At 41.4% G+C, this 26,315-nt stretch overlaps 2 protein-coding genes across 2 annotated transcripts; both read right to left on the reverse strand.

Moving 5' to 3' along the window:
* Window positions 1-858: 858 nt before the first annotated feature.
* Window positions 859-8,759, reverse strand: LOC103260053 (glutathione S-transferase A1-like). Its single transcript, XM_008057689.2, has 6 exons — window positions 8,661-8,759; window positions 6,381-6,429; window positions 5,247-5,379; window positions 2,396-2,546; window positions 1,129-1,251; window positions 859-981 (listed from the first exon to the last, which is right to left on the reverse strand). Exons 1-6 carry the CDS (start codon window positions 8,745-8,747, stop codon window positions 859-861), a joined length of 666 nt encoding a protein of 221 aa, XP_008055880.1. The 5' UTR covers window positions 8,748-8,759.
* A 5,843-nt stretch (window positions 8,760-14,602) lies between these two features.
* On the reverse strand, window positions 14,603-22,524 carry LOC103260054 (glutathione S-transferase A1-like). The gene is made up of 6 exons (XM_008057690.2): window positions 22,417-22,524; window positions 19,388-19,439; window positions 18,456-18,588; window positions 16,108-16,249; window positions 14,869-15,000; window positions 14,603-14,725 (listed from the first exon to the last, which is right to left on the reverse strand). The coding sequence occupies exons 1-6, from the start codon at window positions 22,504-22,506 to the stop codon at window positions 14,603-14,605; spliced, it is 672 nt and encodes a 223-aa protein (XP_008055881.1). The 5' UTR covers window positions 22,507-22,524.
* Window positions 22,525-26,315: the final 3,791 nt, after the last annotated feature.

Below are 26,315 nucleotides of genomic sequence, written 5' to 3' on the forward strand. Positions count from 1 at the left end.
AGGCTCAAGCCGGGGTCCCACAGAGCAAGGAGGAGCAGACAGAGGATGTGCCTGGCATGTGCTGTGAGGGACAGCAGGGCCACACAGGAGAGGAGGGTGGGGCTGCTTTGTTCTTTACTATGTCTTCACTTTCTAGACACTGCAAAGTACAAGTAGACATAATAGCTCTTTGAAAATGCATGAGGAAATAGCTCATGGAAATAACTTTAGTATTGGAAATAGCTCTTTAAGAAAAGAAGAAAATTTATCATGACATTCCCCAGACGGGTGACTACTTTTCTATGCAAACATGAGCATGCCACAGGTGAATTTCTACATTTGACACTCCGATGGGCTACATGAGTGATGTTAAAGGACAATTCTTGGAAATGCCAATCAAGGTTCATAACCCATATTTTCATTTTATATTAAAATTTTAATTCCAGAAAAATGGCAATATAGGAGGGCATTTGAAATCTGATATCCTGTCTGATCCTAACCAAAATAAATACATTTTATCTAAAAAAAATTAGCCAGAGATGGTGACACATGTCTGTCGTTCCAGCTACTTGGGAGGCTGAGCCAGCAGGATCTCCTAATTCCAGGAAGTCGAGGCTGTGGTAAACTGTGATCCTGACACTGCACTCCAGCATGGACCACAGAGTGAGATTCAGACTAAAAAAATAAAAAAATAAAATGAAAAGAAAAGAAAGAAATTTTAACTAAGCCTACTCATAAAAGTTTGATAATATAATTATCATATAATTTGAAAAAGTTCATGAGTTTCACAATAGCCACAAGCAACATTTAGGCAACACTTCATTGCTGTAAATCCTTAGAAGACTGGTCTTGCAGTGCATGGCTTCCATACTTGTTTTATTAAAACTTGAAAATTCTCTTTACTACTTCTATACTCTTCGTATCTTCAGGAGGCTTCCTCTGGCTGCCAGGTTGCAGAAACTTCTTCACAGCAGGCAGGTTGCTGATTCTGGTTTGCAAGGCCTGCAACTGACAAATCACAGGCTCAGAGTAGAACCAAGGCTGACTCCACCATGAGCCCAACCCAGGAAATCTGAGTCCCTCCCACAGAAGACCAGCTGAGTCCCAACCATCAGCACTAGTATGGAGGCTGGGAATTGGGTGAGTCACCTTCAGCAGAGGGAAGCTGGCAATGAGGTTGGGGTCAATCCCCTCCACCTCATAGAGAAGTTCAACCAGGTGAATGTCAGCATGGCTCAGTCTGTTGCCAGCAAGGTAGTCTTGGCCATGGCTCTTCAATATCTGGGGGATTTAAGGAGTCAGAATGTGAACACAGGCACAGTCAGGCTGGACCCTTTTTCCCCTGAGCCTCTCCAGCCTGATTCTTCCACCTCTGCAGCACCACTGGATGGGTACAGAGTTCCAGGCCTTTCTCCACAGTCCCTGAATCAACAAGGGAGAACAGTAGTTGTGCTCTTCTCCTTGCTTGATGGAACCAAATACTATATCGTTCCACATCACTGTGATGTCCACACCACTCATCCAACTTGCATCTTCCACATGGGTCATGGGCTCAGCACCTCTGCAGAATATTTCTCTCTGTCCCGTGCCCCAGAACATGCATCCTGATATTTCAGGACCTGGGTCTACATTCTGCTCTCTCTCTCGCTCTCTCTCCAATCTCCCTTGGGCAGTGACTCCACCTTTCTGACAATACTCGTCACCCAGGTGTAGGCTATTTCAAAGAATCATTTCTCCTCTCGCCTGCTCACATCACTTCCTACTCTATCTCTCTGGGATCTGACATAAATCCCGGTAAACCCAGTATGATAATCTTTCTTGCAACACTGGCACTGACTCCCAGTTTATACTATGTGTAACCTGCAACCTGAAGTGTCTAGGAGTGAACTGCCTTAATGTCTGCAGTTACTTTGAAATGCACGAAACTATCTGTCTCTCAATCCTACTTCTATCATTTCTTTTTAAAGGCTTCTCTACCACCCCTGAAGTACTACATATTCTCCTGTTGAACAGTTGATCTCACATCATACTATACATTGTGTCAGAATATTTTCTGATGTATTGCTTTCATCATGCTCCTCATGAATTGAAGCCTGTAGTGTTCTGTAGACTTAGACTCACCTGCAGTGTGGCTCAGAGCCTTACACAGCTAACATGTGAATTATGAACATGAAATTTTGCTGACCAGAGAACTCTATATTGGGGTCTGGTATATTGACATTTTGCTGGAAAAATTATAATTTGAGTATAAGTGGTACAATTGTTCTACACAGGCTGTTTTTATAAAACGTCAGACTCATAGTGCAGCACTGGTGTTCAGGGAGTCTCATTGGAAGTGAAGGTCAATGACTCACCAATGCCTAGGCACTATTTTTGAACTGATCTCAAAACTCAGAGCCCCAAAATACTGAATAACTTCACTTATGTTTTCAAAGGCAAGGAAATAGCGATTTTTTGTTCTCTCTTTTATCAAGGCAAGCTTGGCATCTTGCTGCTCAGGTGGAATTATAGCCAAAATAATGATCATTTCATTCAGATCTGCCATACCTTCTGTATACATATCAATCCTGAAAGACAAAATCTGTCAAATGCATCCTGCCTTAGATTTTACAGTTTAAAAGCCTAAGATAATATAGTGTCAGGTGATGGCAAAGTAATTTACCTCCAGTGCTCCCCTTTCATATGCTTGTCATTATGTTATGATTTTTTACATCTATATTAATATTTATTTCTTAGAACAGCCTAGCTGAGTAAATATATGTCTAAAATTTTGGTTATGTACATACTAAATTCAGGTGCAAAGAGCATGTCTACAGTCAGAATCATAAGAGAAGTTGGTGGATTCACTGCTGTAACCACTGCTGCTATTCTAGGATTTGCCATCTCTAGTGTTTGTTTGGTACATAAACGTGATATGATTCAAATGGCCAAGGACTTGCCTCCTAATATCCTCACAGAGTCCCTGGCCTCTGGCACAGCCACTCAGTCATGTTCTTCTTCCTTTCTCATCACTTTAAACCACCTACTTACTTTAAGTCCAATAATAGGAGTTCTTCCTGTTATTTCTTATAAATCTACTTCCACAGCTCTGTCCATGTGCTCTTGTCCACCTCTAGCCATATTTGCATTTCTCGAGACCCCACCTAAAATATCTACTTTCTGGTGACCTTCTTTCTACGGTTACCCTAGTGCATATCATAGGAGATGTCTTTTCCTTATGCATTAAAGTAGGTTTTCCATAATATTTTTAAAATAACACCTTCATTGACATATAGTCACAAACCATAAGATGAGGACCCCCCCAAAGAAACTGGAATTTTTTTTGGATGGCAGGCTTCCACTAGATAGTGTTCTCGGCTTCAGTGAGGTTTTTTTTGTTTTTTGGGGGTTTTTTTTGAGTTGGAGTCTCACTCTGTCACCCACACTGGAGTGCAGTGGCTGCTCCCGGCCACCGCAGCCTTGACCTGCTGGGCTCCGGCGATCCTTCTGCCTCAGCCTTCCGAGTAGCCGGAATTACAGGCATGCGCTACCACGCCCGGCTGATTTTTTGATTTATTGTAGAGATGAGGTCTCGCCGCCCAGGCGGGTCTCGAACCCGCGGGCTCAGGCAATCCACTCACCTCAGCCTCTCAAAGCGCGGCATTACAGGCTGAGCCACCGAGCCTGGCTGAGGTTTTTTTTTTTTTTGGAGATTCTTTCAGCACATTTGCCCATTTCATGATGGGCGATTTATGAGCACATCTGCCCACACCATGCTGAGTGTTCAGCAGTTTTTGACCAGAAACAGCATTACTCTAGTGCCCCCACCAGGTCTCACCCCAAGATACTTTTTTTTGTTTCCCTGGATGAAAAGAGTCCTCAAAGGGAAATGTTTTGCTGATATGGAAGAGGTGAAACAAAAAACAGCAGAAAACTAAAAGGCTTCAAAATTGATGAGATCAAAAACTGTTTTGAGTAGTGGTAAAATATCTCTCAGTATGTGTATTGCATCAAATGGAGAGTACTTAGAAGATGACAGGTTTAAATATGTTAGAATAAATACACAATTTTTAATAAATAAATTTTGGAATTGTTTTGGGTCACCCCATAACTCTCATATTTTTAAATCATACCATTCAATTCTCAATATATTTACAGAATACTGCAAATTGTGTTACACTCTAATTCCAGGACACAATTATTGCTCTGATAAGGAAATCTGTAGGTACTACAACATTCTTCATTTATCTCCATACTCCACTTCTAAATGCCAGGTCGCAATTAATCTATGAGATGCCTCTATGGATGTGAATATTCTGGATATTTCATGCAATACAGTTCCTACATTATGTGGCTTCTGTGTCTTGTTCCCTTAGGTAATGTAATGTCTTTGGGTTCCACCATGTTGAAGCATGTTCCAGTACTTCATTCATTTTCATAACCACTGCATGGCTAAGGCATATTTTGTTCCTTCATTTGTCCTTTGATGCATTTTGGGGTTGTTTCCTTGTTTAGAATATTATGGATATTGCTCTTATTGGCATTGCACAGTTGTTGATAAGATTTTGTGTGAATGTATGTTGATTCTTTGGGGGATACACCTAGTAAAGGAATTGCTGGGTCGTTGGTGACTCTACATTAAACTACTTTGGGAAGTGCCAACCATTCCATACAAGAGCTTATTTGGAATTATGCTGTCCAATCACATCTGAAGATGGAGACTTCAGAGCACTGGTGGTATTGAATCAATCTGGTTGCTTAAGAATTGTATCAGAGTGTCAAGCGAACCCCAACATCCTGGACATCAGCCTCTACTACACCTTCTCAAGTGGGCCGGTGCATATAATTGACTGGTCATGTAGGTTCCCGGTCATCATTCTCGTAGTTAATGAAACTTGAGATTCAGTACCTTTGGATCCTTCCCTCCCAGGCCTTCTCCTCCAGACACTCAGACACTGTGTCCCTTGTCCCTTGCCATTGGAGTTCACCCTTTAAAGGCCAGCACCTCTACAATCACTATTCCATCTTCTCTTGAAACACATCAGTAGTTGCAAACATTTTTCATGGTGCTATATCTGTGGTGCATCCACTTCAAGAATCATATCTGCCTGATGCCAGCCCACTTTACTCTTCCCTCATGCTGCAGCCATGGACCTCAGTGTACATACCCAAGACCCAGCCTGCGACTGGTCCTGATCTCTCTGCCACCTTCCTGCTCACTTAAGGAAGGCCCTAAGTCACTCTGGCTTAGCTATTGATGTCAGAACAGAACGGAAAAGATACCGTACAGAGCTTTCTCCTTGATGTCCTTCCCATAGAGGTTGTACTTGTTGGCAATGTAGTTGAGGATGGCTCTGGTCTGCACCAACTTCATCCCATCAATCTCAACCATGGGCACTTGCTGGAACATCAAACTCCCATCTTGAAAAAGAAGAAAAGGGAGAGTGAAATGTCTATGGGTCCCACTCTTTCAAGAGGAAAAACTACTGAAATGGTTGAAGTAATATAGTGAAAAAGGAATTCTTACTGGTAACCTTTCAACTGAAATAGCATTTTGTATACAAAATTATAGTTCATTGTCATCTTTGTCATCCAGCTTCCTTTAACTTTTTAGCTTGTTGTTTCATTCATGTTTTTATTTCCCTTTTAGACCATAGCAGGTCTTTTGTATTTTTTTAAAAATACATAGTTTATTTAGAAAGTGAATGAGAGAGAGAGAGAAAATTCACCTCCCCAAGGTAGGGGAGGGGGACAAAGCTAAAAAAAACAAACAAACATGGCAGCCATAGTACATGGCCACACCAGAATTTAGTAACGTAATGGCAGGTCTTTTGTATTTTTGTGTTAATTTATCTTCATGGATATTTTAGGAAGAAGTTGAGAGAGGCTGCAACTTGGCTGCCAGCCACAGGCCATTTGGGAAGTTTGCAGAATAAACCTCAAGGTGTTGGTGACATTTAAGATGGATTCTGAGAGAATCTATTAGGGGTCCTTTTCTGTGCTCACCAAAGCCTACTATATTGCTGCAATATTACCTTGTCATACAATACAAAAAGAAAAAACCCAAGGTAATGCCCACATCTTGTTCTGCTCCTCTCATCTAATGCATGCCCTTAGGTGGGAAGGACCATGTGGGATGCGGAGCTGACCTCAGCTCACTCATGGTGTAGAAAACATGAGAAAACAGGGAAAGGGCATTTCCGAGGTGCTGGGGATGGTTGTTTCAGCAAATACTCAGAGAAGTCTTTTTAGCTCTATGAGAGTTGCCAGGTCTGTTCAAAAAGCCCCACCCTTTCCATTCCAACCGCTTTCTCTGTCTCCAGTATCTCCATCTACCACCTTGCCTGCATAGGCTTTGACTGTTGTCAAGTTTTTCACTTCTATGAGAAACTCTATTCAGGCACTTGGATACTTGATCTTACCATTTCTTAACTTGTCCAAATCTGCAGATTCTAGAAATTTCTCTTCAAACTGATGCAGAAACAGTGAAAGAATTCATATTAGGCTACTGCATAGCACTCTAGCCTTTAAAACTTGAATGGCCCCTGTGTGGCACATCATATGGAAAAAGAAGAATGTGTGAGTTTGGCCAGGTTCACAGAGGAGTCTGGTCATGGCCATTTGGAATTTGAGAGTAGATCCATCAGGAAAAGGCCCGGGTCACAGTACATTGCTGCTCATTCTTGCAAAATCGCTTCACCTGCACCCTGACCCCACTGATGTCCTTGGTTAGGTCATGATTTGGGAGGGGGATACCACTAGAGGAAAGGGACCATGATACTCTTCTAGTTATGGAATGTTAGTATCTCAGGAAAGCCTTTGGCTCCAAATGAGATCAGACCACAACCTTGGGTGTTCCCACCATGGTATATAGGCCAATGACCCCTTTATATTCTGTCACCAAGGGCTTCTGCTGCAATTTCCCTCATTCCTTTCCATGTTATTCTGTAAAAGGAGTTCTTCATCATAAAATTTTGGAGAATTGTGGGTTTCTAACTTGCTTGGTGGAACAGAGTTTGTTGTTGACTTCCATGATCCCAGAGACTTAGGCTACATAGGTGGTGAAGTGTGTGTTCCAGCAATCCATAAAATGTCCAGTTTATGACACACATAAGGCATGTTGGGTGATCATTGCAGGAGGGTGGCCAGGGTGGGCTGGGCTTGGCACTTGTAATGATCCCTGTGAGGCTGATGGACTAGATTGCAGTCATCAGCCTTTGGGCACTGACCCCTGAGGACATAGGACCCCTGAGCAACGGTCTCAGGCACTTGCCCCCATTCCCCTCCAGTCAAGCTGTGATGAAGATAAGGAAGCCTGGGGTGCTCTAAGCCCCGCCTCTACCTCACCTCCTGTGCTGAACTCCTCCCCACAGGCTCTGAATTTATCCCGTAACTGCAAAGCTGAAGTCTGGACAACTGTCAACACAGATTATTCATTTCTCGAAAGACAAAAACCTGGAATGGCTCTTTTTGGATCTGTTGTGTGCTTATTTCTTCATCAAGTTGAGAAAGGATCAGACTAAATTCTCATGGCTTCATGAAGCAATGGAGGAAATACAATCCCAAGGCAAAGGTCCCACGTTGTTATGAGGTCCAAGGGACCAAAGAGAAATTCCCTTCACAGGACACCCTCTCACCCCAAAATTTTCCTTCTCTACTGCCACCTGGGAGGGCAAGATCTCCTGTGTTCATGACTTCACAGAAAAACCCTCAGACAGCTACTGTCTCTGGTCTAGATTGGGAAGTGCTTCTCTAGTGCCACCTCTAGGAGGCAGCACTCAACAGCGTCACAAGAAGTCCCCCTGCTTTTCCAGTTCAAACATTGGGACAATGGCCTTGCAACACTGGGAAATGCCTGGGTGCTCTCCTAGATGATCTTGTCCTTCACTTTAATCATCTATTTACTGGTCTGCAACCTCAGAGAGATGTAGACAGCCCGAAGGTAGGGATTGTGTCTTGTTAACTGTCTACTTCAGGGACCTAGCACAGAACCTGAAACCTATTAGGTGCTCAAAAAATATAATCATTGAAGGAATGTTCTCAGTCTTTCACAGGCATTTGGTCACTATTGTCCACTCCCTTCTACCTCTGAACTGTGGTTTTAAGTTTAATTGCATTCATTTTCTATTATTATACATTTTGATCTTTTTATTGTGGAAATTTGTAACATGTAGAAAACTAAACAGAAAAGTATAATCTTCTCTTTGTACCTCTCACCTAGCTTCAACAATTGCCAATTGAAGCCATTGTTGTCTCACCCTGTGCCCACCTACTCCCCCCATCTGGTCATAATTTCAACAAAATCCCAGTCATCATATATTTCATCCTTAAATTCTTCAACGTGCCCCTAAAACATAAAAACTATTTTATAAAATAACCACAATACATGATCATATCTAAAACAGCAACGATAATTCTATAATGTCATCAAATATTCAATGTTCATGTTTTTATTGTTGGACAAACACCAAAAATTATTTTTATAGCTTGTTTAAACACAAATTCACTTAAGCTGCACACATTATGATTAATTTGTTTATAAAACTTTTCTCATCAAAGTTTTATTCCCTTTGATGAGAAGAAAACTTAACGATGAATTAGGTCAAATATCTTCATCTCTTTTTAATAACTGGCAATATTTATTTAAGGCACAACTCTCAACAAGTCATTCAATAAAAACATCTCATAGACTCAGAACCTACCTCCACTCCAGCTGCAGCCAAAAGCCACCAGGTAGACTCCATTCTGCCTCGTCCATTGTAGTAGTGAAGTATGGGCTTCCCTGCCATGATAGCAGTATCCTGGTGTCTCTAAGTAAGAATGAATTAATGAATGGATGGCTTGATGAATGCATGAGTGAATAAATGAAACCACAGAACCAAAAGTGTACCTAAGATGTATGGGTGAACACCATCGACACTGAAGATGTATCTGGCTTCTTCATGACAAGGCTGCAGGATTTCCTGGAATGTTTTCTGGCCAAAATTGTTACCAAGTAGTGGCCACATTCAGATTGCGCCACACCAGTCTCAAGTAAAATGTGACTATTGGGTCACGTGACAATGGATAAAATGTGACTATTCTTGGCAGGATAATATGATGAGAGTATGTGGTCAAAATGCATGTATGAGAGTTAATGGGAAGAGGAAGAATTTGAGAACTAATATTTATTGAAAACCCCCTTAATAATCTTTCTTGAATGTTAGTCCCTTTCAATCGTTCTTTGCATAAGTATTTATCTCATCAAGCTTGCTTCATGACAATTAAGAGTATAGCAAACTTAGATAATAAAATTGTGATAATTGATCAGCCAATCCTGATTATCAAACTCAATTTTCTGCACTTTAGATAGAATCAATAAAGAAGTGGGCCTGTCCCACAGAATGTGTAAAGAAGAGAAAATTGGAAATGGCAGAATATCCAGGCAAATGTTTTAACAGGACAAAGGGCAAGGATGAATACATACTGGTTGAATTGGGAAGAGGAAAATCCATAAGAAGGGCATTATTGTTCTTCATTTTGTTCAAGGCTTGGATCCAGGTCATTTTGCTTTATCAAACTAAAAGTTCAACAGGCTTAGATTCACTTCCAACACCCAGAATGTTCCTAGCAAAAATTCTTCCTACATTTTGAAGCATCCTGACCTTAAAGAAACATCGAAACGCCAATGGCAACAGCACTAGGCAATAAATCACAAAGCATCTCTTACAAAGAAAGTGCTCGTGTAAGTGAATCGGCCATCAAGTGGTCAATTAGAACTGTGTTTGGCTGGCATTGGTGGCTCTTTTCTCAGCAGGAGATGGAGATTTGACAAGCAGCTGGAGACATGGACCTCTCCAGATGCATGTCCTGTTCACTGGTTATTTGGGAATCCCAAGTCTGGGATCCTGACAAATTCAAATTCACAACAATTGTGTGTTGACTACTTTCATGGATAAATCAACTTGAGCATTAACTACATTTCCTCCGACACTGGTCATATGCTCAGATTTTTTAAAATGCTACCATCTATTTTTTTGCTTCATATGATTAATTTTTCTCATATCATTAAATTACCATGCCCAAATTTTCTAAATACTTCATTTTTCATTTCTGTAATACCTGGAGAAATTGCTAGAAACAAAATGGAATCCTAGTGTTAATAACAGTCTGACAAATAGACCTGGGAATGACCAGAAAGAGCGGCTTCTCACACTTTTGTGTCTGATAACAACTACACAATAAACGTGATCTTTCTCAAAGACTATTGCAACAATAAACAAAAGATACTTCTGTGAGGACATCTGGCCAGAAACTTCCAGTGCAACCTTCACTGTTACCGATGTTTGTAGCCGGGGGTAATTCTTTCCAAACCATTTGAACTTCTCCTCATTTTTTCCTCTAAAAATCATTGTTTCCTTGACCTCTCTAAATACACAAGAGTTTACTACAACATGCTTGTTTGCATTACACCATTTATTTTTATTTTTTCCTTTAAAGAGCCACCTGCGCTTACTATTTAACTTCACAGTTGATACACTCTTGAACTGTCACCCAAGCACATTGTAAGTATAAAACAGACTTTTTCTTGTGCTGAGGACACCTTTTAATTATTTTTCTAGTGACCTGGATGGGAGGGTATGAGGCAATGTGGAAGATGCCTAAGAGCAGTACTTACCTTGTTGAAGGCTGCCATCTTCCTGGCTCCTCAACTCAGTTTCAGGTCCTGATGTGTTTATAATGTGTCTGTTCATTCCAGTAGTTCCCTCCCACCGAAGGGGCAAAGTCACATGTCACATAAGGTAAAGACCCTCCCACAAGTTTTAGTGCCACTGGGTTCCCAACTAGATTTGAAGAAAAGTGCCAAGTCATCCTCTTATCACAAGATAACTGGTTAATATGTTCCTTTTCAAGGTTGACAATAAAAGTTGAGACAAAAATATCTAGTTCCTGGGCCAAAGCCTCCTTCTTGTTGCATTCTAGTTCGCATTGTCTGGCACAAAATCTGAGCATACTAGGAATTCTATAAATAAGACAGTTTTTAAATTCAAATGGAAGAATTCTAGCAAATATAATAGTGAGAGAATAATATAATAAACTCCAGAGTACTCCTCACTCTCCTTCAACAATTGCCAAGAGTCCTTTTTCATCTAAACCACACAGTGATTTAAGATATGTTAGCCCCCCAAAACAGGTCCATGTCTAAAACCGTGGATCCTGTGAATAAGACCTTATTTGGGAAAAGGCTCTTTGCAGGTATAATTACATTAAGAAAGTCTAGGTGAGATCTTCCTGAAATATCCAGATAGACTCTCAATCCAAGGACAAATATCCCCACAACAGAGAGAAGACACAGACACACAGAGGGTAAGGTACTAGAAGACAGAGGCTGATATCCAAGTGATGTGACCACAGTTCATGCAAGTCATGAAATGCCAAGAGCCACCAAGGGCCAGAAGAGTCAGGAAAGGATTCTCCCCTAGAATTTGGACAGAGGAGTGGCCCTTCCAGCACCTACTTCAGACTCCTGATTCTCAACAGTGAGGTGGTGTCAAGTCCCCTGGTTTGTAGTCATCTGTGACAGGAGACACAGGAAACAATACACACCCCATCTCCTCCCCTCACTATCATGGGATGATGTGAAGCAAATACCAGACAGCGTATCACTGGTGTCAGCAAATATTAATACAGATAAGTGTTAGAAAGTAAGGACTTCTTTTCTAAACATAAGCACCCTATTCTATCACACTAAAAATTTGTAATACCTTAACTTCATCAAATATTCAGTATTCTAATTCATTGAAGTGTCCCATAAATGTTTCTTTATGGTTGGTTAATTTTCATCAGCCTCCATGCAAGGCCCATCCATCGTCTTTGAGATATGAAGAAATTTGTTCTGTAGAAATGGATGTATGGATACAGAGACAGGCACAGTGTGTGGGGACTGTAAGTTCTCAAAGCTCGGTCACATCCCTCAGTCCCCGAGCTGCGCCTGGAACTGTGCAGATGCCATCGTCCCTTGGTGACGAAGCCCTGGGGTCCCAGTAGGCCTGGTCCCACAACACAAGCTTACAGGGCACTGGATCAGACACAGTGGCCCTCAGGTATATTAGAGGCTCACAGGGGCTCTGTGGAGGTCACAAAGGAGAGGTCAATGGTCCAGAGAAGTATCAAGGTGGGTGTTCAGGATGGCCAAGTGGGAGGAGCTGGTCAGGCAGGGCTGGCAAATGTGCCCAGGTGGGAAGGCAAGAGGTCCACCATGCTTGGAGGTTGACCAGACTGGAAGTCAAGGAGTGAGCAGGGGGTGAGGATGCATTCTGCATGCCATGGGGGAAGAATTTACAGACAGGCAGGGATACTCAGATTTTCCCTTTAGAAGAACTGTTCTGGCTCTAAGTGCAGAAAAGCCTAGGGCCAAGTGGGGAGGCAGCCAGGAGCCCTGAGTGCCTGTTGCTCCCTCACACCCTTCAAATGTGGGAGCTCACTCTGGAGGAGAACTCAATATGCCAAAGCCCAGGTATTCTGGGAGAAAAAACATTACAAGCTCCATATACAGTTGGGAATCGCTCCTCATCTGCACACTCTTGAGTGGTGACAGGCTAGGGAAAGCATGATTTTACTTGTAGTTATTTCTATGAAATTCCCCTGGATAATCTGTGTCTTGGGAGCCCAGGCCTGAGCATCAGAAGAGAACTAAGAGTGAGGCTCACGCCAGGGTCCCACAGAGCAAGGCAGAGCAGACAGAGGATGTGCCTGTCATGGGCTTTGAGGGGACAGCAGGGCCACTGCAGGGGCCCAGCCCCACAAGAGTCGTGGGCTTTCCTGAAGGAGAGACGGATAGGCGAAAGATGAAAACATTATACTCGGACACCTGCTTCTTGAACAGATGACGTTTAATGTTAGCTAAGGGAAAGCTTTTATACCATTAGTAAAGGGGCAAGACAAAGAAAATTCCTTCACGTACATATCCTCTAAAAGTTACCATCTAGTGGTCTTAGCAACAAACAAATCAAGATCCCTATAAACATTCAGACAACAAGTCTTATTCATAAAACCAAAAATGATACTTTTAGTCCAAAGTCCCGAATTACAGTCCTTGAAATGTCTCAAGAAAGTTTCTAAGTGCACACTTCTTCATGTGTCAGGAGTTTTCCCATCTGGGGCTTCTATGACCTTCAGGGCCTTGTAATCACCTCCCTTGTCCAGATGTCTTTGTTACTTTTCTTTTATCCTGCAGTGCTTGTTTCTAAAGAGAACTCAAAAGAAGCTTTTAGTAATGTTTCCCAGGCCCCCAAGGTTGCTTTCTGTCTTTAGCTAATCTATCATAAAAGTGTCTGATTAGTATATTATGAGTTCAGTGGAAACCCACTTTATAAATGTTAACTTAGAGTTTTAACTATTGAATTAAGTAAAAACCTTAATGATAATCTTTATCCTAAGTCAGTGAAAACAGTGTTATAAATCACCTACATAACTCCTAGATAAGTGTTAGAACTTATAATGAATACATAATGGACTTACTATAAACTTGTGCTTCTAAAAAACCTTATGTCTAAACACTAAACTGCATAATTCTAAATCAAATAAGGAGTGAATATACTTATATCATATATTACTCAAGCAATATCTAATAACTTATAACCAAGTGAAAGAAAGCATTCTTGATGTGCTTCAGAGTTTAACCCTTGCATATGTTAGAAAAGGCCAAGCGGCATAGTGGGAAAATGGAAAAATAAACCATGACATTCTCAGGTTAGCTGTGAGTACTTCGCATAAACATGCCATTTTCTTCTTCCACGACTGCACAGAATTCCTTCAGCCGTACCAACAGCAAAGATGGAAGATAGAAGGGCCTCAGCTGCCTGGACTCGCTTTGCGGCCGGGGGTCCTCAGCACACCTGGACTTTGTCAATCAGGTGGGCCTCCAAGGCTGGCTCCCAACAGGCCACCCAGGAAAAGAGGGCGGGACTGCTTTGTTCCTCAATATTTCCTCATCTTCTAGACACCAAAGCATCCATAGTAGATATAATAGCTCTTTTAAAATACACAAGGAAGAATGTGTTTAATATCAGAAATGTTGTTTAAGAAATGAAAAAAACGTCATCATGATGTTTCCCAGATGGTGACTATTTTCCAGTGCAATCCTGAGCATGTCAGAGGTGAGTTTCTACACTTGACACTTTGGTAGGCTACATAACCAATTTCTTAAAACCCTTTGTTTTGGATATGTCAATCAAGGTACATAATCCAAATTTTCATGTTATATTAAAATTTTAATTCCAAAAAATGGCATCATAGGTGATTTGAAATCTGATATCCTATCAGATCCTAACCAAAAGAAGTAACCTTTATTTAAAAAAAATGAGCTGGGCATGGTAGAGCATGCTTGTAGTCCCAGCTACTTGGGAGGCTGAAGGCGAGTGATTGCCGAAGTCCCAGATGTTGGAGGCTGTTGTGAGCTGTGATTGTGCCACTGCACTCCAGCCTGGATGATAGAGTGAGACAAAGACCAAAAAAAAGCCAAAAGATAAAGAAAATAAAGAATTTCAACTAAGCCTGCTCGTAAGATTTTCTTATTTAAATACTTAAGTATTTAGGTATCACTTCATTGCTGCAAATCCTTAGAAGACTGGTCTTGCATGTGCTTGGCCTCCGTGCCTGTCTATTAAAACTTGAAAATCTTCCTCACTTCTTCTGTAGTTTTCATATTTGCAGGAGGCTTCCTCTGGCTGCCAGGCTGCAGAAACTTCTTCACAGTGGGGAGGTTGCTGATTCTGGTTTTCAGGGCCTGCAATTGACAAATCAAAGACTCAGGGTGGAGCCACGCCTGAAGGCACCATTAGTACAACCCAGAAAATCTGAATCCTTCCCACCAAAGACCAACTGAACCCTCTCCATCAGCACCCCTGTCAACAATGGGAACTGGGTCACCTTCAGCAGAGGAAAGTTGGCAATAATGTTGGGGTCAAGCTCCTCCACCTCATAGAGAAGTTCAACCAGGTGAATGTCAGCACGGCTCAACCTGTTGCCAACAAGGTAGTCTTGGCCATGGCTCTTCAAGACCTGGAGGGTTTGAGGAATCAGATGGTGAACACAGGCACAGAAAAGCTGGTCCCTGCTTCCCCTGATCCTCTCTAGCCTGACTTTTCCACCTCTGGGACCTCATTGGGTGGGTCCAGAACTCCAGACCTTTGTCCACATTCCTTGATTCAATGAGAAAGAGTAAGAGTTGTGCTCTGCTCACAGCTTGTTGGAGCCCAGGCTGCCATTTTGTCTTTCATTTCACGTCATTGTGGTGTCCACACCACCCACCCAACTTGCATCTTCCACATGGGCCACAGGTTCAACAACTCTGCAGCATGTCTGCCTCACACTCCAGAATGTACAGCCCTGGCATTTCAGAATGTTGCTCTACACTGTGTTCTCTCTTACTATTCCCTTTACTTCACCTTTCTGACAGCTTGCTTCACCCAGGTGTAGACTATTTCACAGAGTGTTACTCCTCTCCTTATCTCCTGGTTTATCTCTCTTAAATCTGAAGTAAACCTGGGTGAAATTCATTTCATTATCTTTCTTTCAACAATGGTTCTGACTCCTAACTTACACTATGAAATAATCTGCAAGCTGAGGTGTCTAGATGTGAACCATAGTCTTTGAAATGCATTAAAAAAAAAACTTCCTCTCCATTCCATTGCCACCCTCCCTTTTAGATACCTCTATCCATCCCTGAAACACTACAATAGTCCCCTATTGGGGAGCTGGTCACACGTCTTCCTGCACATGATGTCAGAATATTTTCTGGTGTATTGCTTTCATTGTGCTTCTCTTGTTAAAGCCCATAGTGTTCTAGAGACTCTAGATCTACTTATATTATGAATCTGAGTCTTCCAGGCACATATTCTAATAGTGAATACAAAAAATTATTGAGTAGAGAACTCTATATTGGGGTCTAGTACATTGGCATAAAACTGGAAAATTGTAGCTTAGGTATAAGTGGTACGATCATTCTTCATAGGTTGTTTTTATGAAATGTCTTGTGGCTCAGAGTGCTGCACTGGGATTCAGGAAGTCTCACTGGAAGTGAAGGTCAATGTCCCACCAATGTCCAGGCACTATTTTTCAATGGTTCTCTAAACTCAGAGCCCCCAAATGCTGAACAATTTCACTTACTTTTTCAAAGGCAGGGAAATAGCGATTTGTTGTTCTCTCTTTGATCAAGGCTACCTTGGCATCTTTTTGGTCAGGTGGGGTTTTGAACAGAGGAATGATCATTTCTTTCAAATCTGCCATGCCTTCAATGTACATATCAATCCTGAAAGACAAAAACTGTCAAATGCTTCCTGCATAGGTTTCATTGTTCAAAAACCTAAGAGAATAGAGTGGTAGCAAAGTCATTAACCTCCAGCGGGTGCCTTTCACATGTCTGTTATTATGCTATGATTTTTTGGTATGTATTAACATTTATTTCTTAGAACAACCTATCAGGGTAAATATATGTCTAAAATTGTGGCTATACACATGACAAAATTGAGTTATAAGAAGAGTTGGCGACTATCAGGGTCAGAATCATGAAAGAAGATGGTGGATTTGCTGCAGTAACTGCTGTTACTAGTCTAGGATTTGCCATCTCTAGTGCTGTTTGTTCTGTGCATAAACTTGGTATGATGCAAATGGTCAAAGACCTGCCTCCTAAGTCTTGCGGAGAGAGACCCTCGCACAGCCCCTCAGTCATGTCTCTTTTGTTCTCATTACTTTACACCTCCTGCTTATTCTATGCCCAATATTAGCAGTTCTCCCCGCTATTTCTTATAAAACCCACTTCCACAACCCTCTCCATGTGCTCTTGCCCACCTCTAGCCATGTTTGCATTTCTTGAGACACCACCTAAAATATCCCCTTCTTGGTGCCCTTCTTTATAGTAAAGTGTATTATAGGACACCTTTTTTCCTTTTGTGTCAAACTAGATTTTCCTCAATACTTTTAAAAAGGACAGTATCACTGATCTATAGTCACAGACCATAATCGTTATTCTTCTAAGACATATTATTCAGTAGTTTTTAATATAGTCGCAAAATTCTGCAAATATTGTCACTTTCTAATCTAGAACATTTTTATCACCCTGGTAAAGAAATCTGTATCCATTGGCAACCTTCATTTCTCCCCAACCCCACCACAAACCCTCAAGCAACCACTAATCTACTTTCTACTGCTGCGGATTTGAATACTCTGGATAGGTCACACAAAAGAAATACAACATTATGTGGCTTCCTGTATCTTGTTTCCTTTGTGTAACATAATGTCTTTAAGGTTCAACCACATTGTATCATGCATCATTCCTTCATCCCTTTCATGACCAAATGATTTCCCACTGAATCGCTAACACATTTTGTGCCTCCATTCATCTGTTGATAGATATTTGGGTTGTTTCCACTTTTTGAATATTTTGAATACTGCCCTAATTTTCATTGTACGTTTATATACAAGATTTACTGTGGTTGTAGATTTGACTCTTTGGTGGATATGCATAATAGAGGAATTGTTTGGTAATTGGTGACTATGTTGCATTTTAGAGAAACTGTCAACAAACCATACAAGAGGTTTATTTTGTTTTGTTATGAGATGGAGTCTCACTCTATTGGCTGGGCTAGAGTGCAGTGGCACTGTCATGGCTCACCGTAACCTTGACCTCCTGGGCTCAGGTGATCCTACCATCTCAGCTTCCTGAGTAGCTAGGACTACAGGCTCCCACCACCACACCCAGCTAATTCTTATGTATGTATGTATGTATGTATGCATGTATGTATGTATTTTTCTGTAGAGACAAGGTCTTGCTATGGTGCCCAGACTGAGTTCAAACTCCTGGGCTTAAGCAATTCTTCCCAACTTGGACTCCTAAAGTTCTGGGATTATTGGTGTGAACTGGCCCATACAAGAGTTTATTTTAAGTCGTGTAGTCCCATCACAACAAGAGGAAACCCCAGAGCATTGGTGGCATTAAATAAATCTGACTGTTTCAGACTTGTATCAAAATGTCAAGGTAATCCAGTATCCTAGGCACCAATCCCTAATACCTCTACTCAAGTGGGCCAGTCCATGGAATTGAACGATTAACTGGTCATCGTTCTTGTAGTTACTGGAACTTGATATTCAGTACCTTTGAAACCTTCCCTCCCAAGGACTCCTAATAGTCAGATACTGTGTCCCTTGTCTCTAGCAGTTGGACTCCACCCTCTGAAGGCCTGAGCACATAGAGTCATGACTCCAGCATCCTCATGAATTCATAGTTATCAGTGTTTGGAAAATTTTGTTCCAGTGCTGTATCCATGGTCTACATCTCCCTTAGAACTACTCTGGCCTGAAGATTCCCCAAGTTATTCCTCCCTCATGTCTATAGGGCCCTGCAACTCTAAACCTCAGTGTACCCACCCAAGGCCCAGACTGTGACTAATCTCCTTCCCCCACCATAGTCCTGTCCTTAATGCTTATCTATTGATGTCAGAACAGAAATGATACCGTACAGCGCTCTCTCTTTGATGTCCTTCCCATAGAGGTTGTACTTGCTGGCAATGTAGTTGAGGATGGCTTTGGTCTGCACCAGCTTCATCCCGTCAATCTCAACCATGGGCACTTGCTGGAACATCAAACTCCCATCTTGATAAGAAGAAAAGATTAAGGGGAATGAAACGTCTACGGTTTCCACTCTTTCAGGAGGAAAAATTGTTGATATGACTAAAGTTAAAAAATGAAAAAGGAAACTTTGCCGGTAACCTTTCAACTGAAAGAACATTTTCTTTACAAAGTTTCAGCCTGCTGTCATCTTTGTCTGTCTTATCAAACTTCCTTTAACTTTTTAGCTTGCTTTTTCATTCATGTTTTTACTTCCCATCCAGGTTCATAGCAGGTCTCTTGTATTTTTGTGTTGATGCCATTTAAAATAGGAATTTCCAAGAGTAAGTCTCTAGGTGTTGGTGACATCTAAAATTCTGAGAGGATTCTATTAAGGGTCTTCTTCTGTACTCTTCAAAGTCTACAATGTTACTTCAATATTACCTTGTCACACACTCCATAAATGAGAAAGCCCAAGGTAATGGCCACATCTATTTCTGCTCCTATCATCTAATGTGGGTTCTTGTGCATCCTTGGGTGGGAAGGACCATGTAGGATATCAAGCTGAGCTCAGCTCACCCACTTTGTAGAGCATGAGAACATGAGAGAGCAGGGAGGGGACATTCTCCAGGTGTTGGGGACAGTTGTTTCAGCAAATACTCAGAGAAGTCTCTTTAGCCACAAGAGAGTTGCCAGACCTGCTCAAGTTGCTCCATGCCTTCCATTTCAACCCCTTTCTCAGTCCCAATCATCCCTAACTACCAACCTACACACATAGGCATTGGCTATTGTCAAATTCTTCACTTGTTACCCTCATGAGAAGCATTTAGATACTTGACCTTACCAGTTCTTAATTTGTCCAAATCTTCTGCAGATTTTAGAAATTTCTCTTCAAACTGGAAACAGAAACAATGAAAGCGTTCGTGTGAGTTTACTGCATAGCATTATAAACTTTTACACTTGAATGGCCCCTCCCATATCATATGGAATAGGAAGGATTTCTGAGTTTGGCCAGGTACACAGAGGAGACTGGTCATGGCCATTTGGAATTTGAGACTAGATTCATCAGGAAGAGGGCCTGGGTTATAGGACATGGCTGCCCATTCTAGTAGATTCACTTTACTTGCATCCTGGTCCCATTGATGTCCTTGTTTAGGTCATTATTTTGGAGAGAGATATCACTTGAGAGAAGTGATCATGAAGTTATTCTAATTACAGAATTTTAGTATCACAGGAAAGCCTGTGTCTCCAAGTGAGACCAGACCACAATCTTCAGTGCTCCCAACGTGGAGTATATACCATACCAATGACCACCTTAGATTCTGTCACCAAGGACTGCTGTTGTAATTTCCCTCACCTCTTTCCATGTCATTCCTTAAAAGGAGTTCTTAATCATGAAAAGATTGGGGGATTTTAGGTTTCTAACTTGCTTGGTGGGACAGAGTTTGATGTTGATTTCCATGATTCCATAGAATGAGGCTCTACAGATACTATGTGTGTGTTCCAGCAATTGACAAAGCATTCAGTTGAAGACACACATAAGGAATGGTAGGTGGTCAACACAGCAGGGTAATCAGGACATCATGGAGTTGGCAAGTGTAATGTTGTTTGTGAGACTGATGGATTGGACTGTAGGGAATAGTCTTTGAGCACTGAGGACGTAGAAGCCCTGAACAATGGTCTCTAGTTAACTCTTGACCCTGACTACTTTAGTCAATCTAGGATATAGACAAGGGAGCCTGGGCTGCTCTAAGCTCCTCCCCTACCTCACCTCTTGTACTGAACTCCCCCTTCCAAGGATCTGAATCTTTCCCTGAACTGCAAAGCTGAAGTCTGAATGACTGTCAACACAAATTATTCATTTCTTTTTTTTTTTTTTTTTTTTTTTTTGAGTTGGCGTCTCACTCTGTCACCCAGACTGGAGTGCAGTGGCCACTCCCGGCCACCGCAGCCTCGACCTGCTGGGCTCCGGCGATCCTTCCGCCTCAGCCTTTCGAGTAGCCGGAATTACAGGCATGCGCTACCACACCCGGCTGATTTTTTGATTTACTGTAGAGATGAGGTCTCGCCTGCCCAGCGGGTCTCAAACCCGCGGGCTCAGGCAATCCACTCACCTCAGCCTCCCAAAGGCGCGGGATTACAGGCTGAGCCACCGAGTCCGGCTTATTCATTTCTTAAAAGATAGCAACTTATTGGGTTGGATATTTTGTGTGCTCATTTCTTCATCAAATTGAGAACGAATCAGGCTAATGTCCAATGGTTTCATGAAGTAATGGAGGAAGTGCAGTTCCAAAATACAGGTCACCACATTGCTATGAAGCCAAAGGAAGCACACAAGAAGTTCCCAACACAGGACACAACTACACCCCAAAGCTTTCCTTTCCTCCTGCCACCTGGGGGACAGGATCTCCTAGTATGTCCATGACTCACCCTTCAGGAAAACCCTCACACAGTGCTGAATGTCTCTGATCTGGACGGGTAAATGTTTTTCTAGTGATACTTCTAGGGGACAGCACTCAATAGAATCACCCAGAACCCTCCCAGCATTTCCTTTCTAAACACAGGAACAATGGGTTTGTAAGACTGGGAAATACTTGGGTATTCTCCTAGGGATTCTTGTCCCTTACTTTAATTACCAGTTTACTTTTTGCATCCTCACAGAGATGTATGCAGCCCAAGGGCAAGGACTATGTCATGTTCACTGTCTACTTTGGGGACCTAGCACAGATCCTGGCACTTATTAAGTGCTCAAAAAAATCGCTGAGCAATATTCCATTGTGTACATGTAACACATTTTTTTAATCGAGTCCACTTTTGATGGGCAGCATGGTTGGTTCCATGTTTTTGCTATTGTGAATTGTGCTGCAATAAATATGCGTGAGCAGGTGTCTTGTTTGTAGAATGATTTGAGTTCCTCGGGGTATATTCCCAGAAGGGGAGTTGCTGCATCGTATGGAAGGTCGACATTTAGATCCTTTAGAAGTCGCCACACTGTTTTCCACAGTGGTTGTACTAATTTACACTACCACCAACAGTGTATCTAATCCTGAACTATATACCCCACATCTTTAAAATAAAAAAGAAAATAATAATTGCTGAAAAATGTACTCTGTCTTTAACAGGCAGCTAGTTACTATTGTCCACTGGTCTCCTGCCTCTGAATTGTGGTTTGTATTTTAACTTTAATTGCATTCATTTTCTAATACTATACATTTTGATCATTGTATTGTGGAAATTTCTAACACTTATAAACTAAACAGAAAAGTGTAATCTCCTTGTACCCCTCACCTAGCTTCAACATTACCAACTCAAGCCATTGTCATCTCACCTCTAAGCCCACTCACTCCGCTTTCTTGTCATAATTTGAATGAAATCCTAGATATCATATATTTCATCCTTAAATACATCAATGTGTTTCCTTAAAACATAAAAACTATATTATAAAATAACCACAATACATTATCATACCTAAAACATTAATAATAATTGTTTAATATCATCAAATAGTCAATGTTCATATTTTTATTGTTGTAGAAACATCATAAATTATCTTTATAGTTTGTTTACTAAATCCACTTAATCTGCACATGCTATGATTATTTGTTAAATTTTCCTTTTAGGGGGTTTCATGTTTAGGTCTTTGATCCATTTAGAGTTATTTGTAAAATTTATTTTAAATTTTATCTTCTTTGATGAGAAGAAAATTTAGCCATGTATTAAGTCCAATCTCTTCATCTCTTTTTTAATCATTGACATTATTTACTTAAGACACAACTCTTGATAAGTCATTCAGTAAGAGACATCTCATGGTTTATGCAGGGAAAGTATTCAGCGAATTTTAGGTTACTTAAGATGACAAGACTCAGAACCTACTTCCACTCCAGCTGCAGCCAAGAGCCATCGAATGGACTCCATCCTGCCACGTCCATTGAAGTAGTGAAGCTTGGGCTTCTCTGCCATCATAGCAGTCTCCTGGTATCTCTAAGCAAGAATGAATCAATGAATGGATGGATTGATGGTTGAATGGGTTGATAAATGACGATAGAATCAAGACATACTTGGCATGTATGGTTGAACACCACTGGCACTGAAGAAGTATCTGGTTTATTCATGACAAGGTTGCAGGAGTTTCAGAATGTTATTTTGGCCCAAATTGTTACCAAGCATCAACCACATTCAGATTGTACCACACCAGTCTCAATTCCCCATTGGGTCAAAATTAACTATTCTTGGCAGGATAATTAGTGAGAGTATGTGGTCACAATGAATGTATAGGAGTTAGTGGGAACAGGAAGAATTAGAAAACTAGTATTTATTGAAAACCTCCCAATGATCCTTCTCCAATGCTAGTCCCTTTCAATAACTTATGCCTTTAATCCAAATAACAACCCCATGAAACAGTTATTATCTTCATTTCCCCATTAATGAAAGCGAATTTCAGAGATGTTAAATGCTGTGGTCCACAGTCACACTCCAGTTCTTGATGGACATGAAAATCCACACCCAGGACTAAACAGAAGGCAGACCTGGAACCCACTCAGGTGAAGGCCCTGGGAACCTGTGAGGTGACCTTGAAACCTGAGGATGTCACTGACAGGGAGGACCAGGAGAAGGCACTCACTCTTTAGCTCTGTGGCAGTTAGGCTGTATTTGACCCAAAGCAGAGTTTAGGCCTCAGACTTGCTTAACTATAGCTCAAAAGATACAAAGTATTTTCACAGACAGAAAGCCTGTTTCTCTGCTTCTTTGGGAATTTTATATTCTACTTCTATTATGGGCATTTTGTTCTATATCCTAGAAAAAGAGATGTTGTTGCATTAACATCTCTTAACATACATTAACAGGCTATGGGAGGAGCTAGCATGTGTTCATTGTCAGTTACACATTGGACATTCTCACAAATCTACCTCCATTTTATCTTTACAAACATCATTCAGGTGAATTTCACTATAAGTCTGATTTTACAGTTCAGGGTACTGAGGTTTTTAGTGTAACTTGCCAAAGTTAAGTGGTGGGCCTGGGATTCAAACCCACTGCTATTGAAAAATAAAGTCTGACCATGCACAGAAACTTTTGCCTGTAGTCCCAGCACTTTAGGAGACTGAGGTGGTAGATTGCTTGAGCCCAGAACTTCAAAACTGCAGGGAGCTACGATTCCACCATTGCACTCCAGCCTCTGCAACAGAGAGAGACCTTGTCTCAAAAATAAATAAATAAAATAAAGTCTGGGATTTATTTTGTGTTTGTATTTTTTCAAAACATGAATGCCAGTCCTTCAATGGACTGTAAAATCTACACATTTTAAAGAAGAAAATAGAAAAAAATTGGAGTGTATTGCATGTGGGAAGGATAAGCAATGTTGTCTGAGTTTCTAGAGTGAATTCTATGTGTGTTCTATGTGTGTTGTGTGTATGGTTGTGTGTACATGTGCACACACATTTTTTCCCTGTGAATGGCAAAAGATACATTGATCAGGTCTAGGCCAGGACATCAGTAGACCTTGCCCTATCCCAGGCTGCCTGGGAGGTAGAACATGGCAGAGAACCACAGAATGAAAATCAGTGGCTTCAAGGACAGACATAACTGATTGTATCACAAGTGTGAGTGGAAAGTGTGAGTTACCCAGGACTCATTGAAGGAGACTTTCGATACCAGGGAGTAGAAAGGGGCAGTTGCATTTTCTCTGCAAGTCCCAACTTGTTATAAAACACTAAGATTCTACTTGCAAAGTTTTGTGATCGTTGAGTTTGGAACAAAATATACTTGTCTTTACCAACAGATGTATGTACAGCAACGTATGTATGAGTTGAGTTTTAGACATCAAAATGTTGTAAATATCCACGTTTTAAAATGTGGAACTCAATAGTCTACTATCTAGAATGTAAGGAATTCTTCAAAAACATACCTAAGCAACTCACCTGTCTTGTAATGCGAGATTTTGCATATTGAACTTTCTTATTTTGGGAAATTAGTAGGATGATTCACAAAATGAAGGAGAGAGTGATGCCCACAGGGGTGGGTGTGGTGTGTTTGCTTAACTGTTATGGACTAGAGTTCACAAACATGTGGTTCCAATCCTCACACAAAGCTCCCTTGGACATTGACTGAGGATCATGTTACACAGGGAAATGAATTTTTATCTTACATAATATTCTGTCAGAATGCTACTGCTTATAAATAACTTCCATCACCTTCTCAATATGAGGTTTAAAGGCCAGGCCAAAGCAGGGCAAAAGTGCTCACAGAGCTGTGCTGAGTCAACAGAAAATGAGAACCAGAGACCCCAATGATTTGCCAGGTGTCACACACACGTGGTCCTCATTCATGGCCAATAATATCTCAGGGGCGTGTCTACCTTCTACCTGCTAGAATATCCCTGGGAAACAGCTCCTAATATCCTACTTAAGATAGCACACTGCAGTTCAGAGAGATGGAGCAACTCGCTCATGCTCACACACTTGGTGAATGTTGGTGACTCTGCCTCCCTCGCAGAAAATCAAGAGATTTTCCACTCTGCCAGAGAACATGATGCCCCCTCTGTTCCTGTATCAGAGGACCTGTTTTATATCTTGCTATTAAGATTCATTCCATTAGCGAACTGAAGGTTAGAAGGTAGGGAGAGAAAGGAGCATCTGCTCCAGGAGTTCCTTTCTGTGAGCAGTTTACCAGGGGCTCCATTATTTTAAGAAATAATTAATAACTGTGTGCCTCGCTTCACCTAGACCACCTAAGAAACTGAGTGAGTGGAGGGCTAGTACACCACATTTAGTTCAATAAGAAAATGAACTTGTTTTGAAAGGAATATATACCAGAATGATAATTCTAGTGGTAAATTACAGGAGTTATGTCTCTAGGGTGGTCCCAATTACAGCGTTTCTTATGAGAGAGAAGAGAGAGTAAGTGATAAATCACAACTCCTTCTATTATGAGGTACGTTAACTTGGTAGGTTGTTCAACCTCTGAGCCTCAGTCTTCTCTTCTGACAATAGTGATTGCTATATCTTCTTCTGCAGGCGGTGAGAAACAAGATGGTGTACATAAAATTCATAATAGGGGCTCAGCAATAGGACCCAGTTTTTGGAAAATGGATGAGTCTCTGAACATACTAGATAGCACAAGTCCTCTTTCCATCACCTATCTATCTATCTATCCATCAATCTATCATCTATCGATCCCTCCATCAATTATTTTATTTTAGCCTATCAATTATTCTACGTAAAGCCAGCTCAGCTAGGGTGGCTCATGCCTATAATCCCAGCACTCTGGGAGGTCAAGGCAGGAGGAAAGCTTGAGCTCAGGAGCTCCAGACCAGTTAAGTAACATAGTGAGGCCTCATCTCTACAAAAAAAAAAAAAAAAATTAGCTGAGTATGGTAACCTGCGCTTGTAGTCCAAGCTACTTGAGAGACTGAGGTGGGAGGATTGCCTGAGGCTAAGGTCAAGGTGCGGTGAGCGGTGATCATGCCACTGCACTCCAGCATGAGCCACAGAGTGAGATCACAACTAAAAAAATATATTTTTTCTATGTATATATCTCTATTTATCTCATCAAGTTGCTTGATGAGAATGAATAGTACAGAAAATTTAAAGAATGAAATCATGATAACTGATCAGCCATCCTGATTACCAGACTCAATTTTCTGTACTTTTTTTTTTTTGAGTTGGAGTCTCACTCTGTTGCCCAGACTGGAGTGCAGTGGCTGCTTCCGGCCACCGCAGCCTCGACCTGCTGGGCTCTGGCGATCCTTCCGCCTCAGCCTTCCAAGTAGCTGG

The sequence above is a fragment of the Carlito syrichta genome, unplaced genomic scaffold (assembly GCF_000164805.1).
Source record: "Carlito syrichta isolate Samal-C Ts95f unplaced genomic scaffold, Tarsius_syrichta-2.0.1 Scaffold303106, whole genome shotgun sequence".
In the NCBI taxonomy this organism is placed as follows: Eukaryota; Metazoa; Chordata; class Mammalia; order Primates; family Tarsiidae; genus Carlito; species Carlito syrichta.

Bases quoted from the DNA above. Each gene is read 5' to 3' on its own strand.
- LOC103260053 (XM_008057689.2), bottom strand. From the start codon at position 8,747: ATGGCAGGGAAGCCCATACTTCACTACTACAATGGACGAGGCAGAATG. The intron at 5,380-6,380 runs GTAAGATCAAGT...TTCTTTTTCAAG, and splicing joins TTTGGACAAGTTAAGAAATG to ATGGGAGTTTGATGTTCCAG. The intron at 1,252-2,395 runs GTTATTCAGTAT...CAGATATTGAAG, and splicing joins CCTTTGAAAACATAAGTGAA to AGCCATGGCCAAGACTACCT.
- LOC103260054 (XM_008057690.2), bottom strand. From the start codon at position 22,506: ATGATGGCAGAGAAGCCCAAGCTTCACTACTTCAATGGACGTGGCAGG. The intron at 18,589-19,387 runs GTAAGGTCAAGT...CTTCTTATCAAG, and splicing joins TTTGGACAAATTAAGAACTG to ATGGGAGTTTGATGTTCCAG. The intron at 14,726-14,868 runs GTGACCCAGTTC...TGTCAATTGCAG, and splicing joins CCAACTTTCCTCTGCTGAAG to GCCCTGAAAACCAGAATCAG.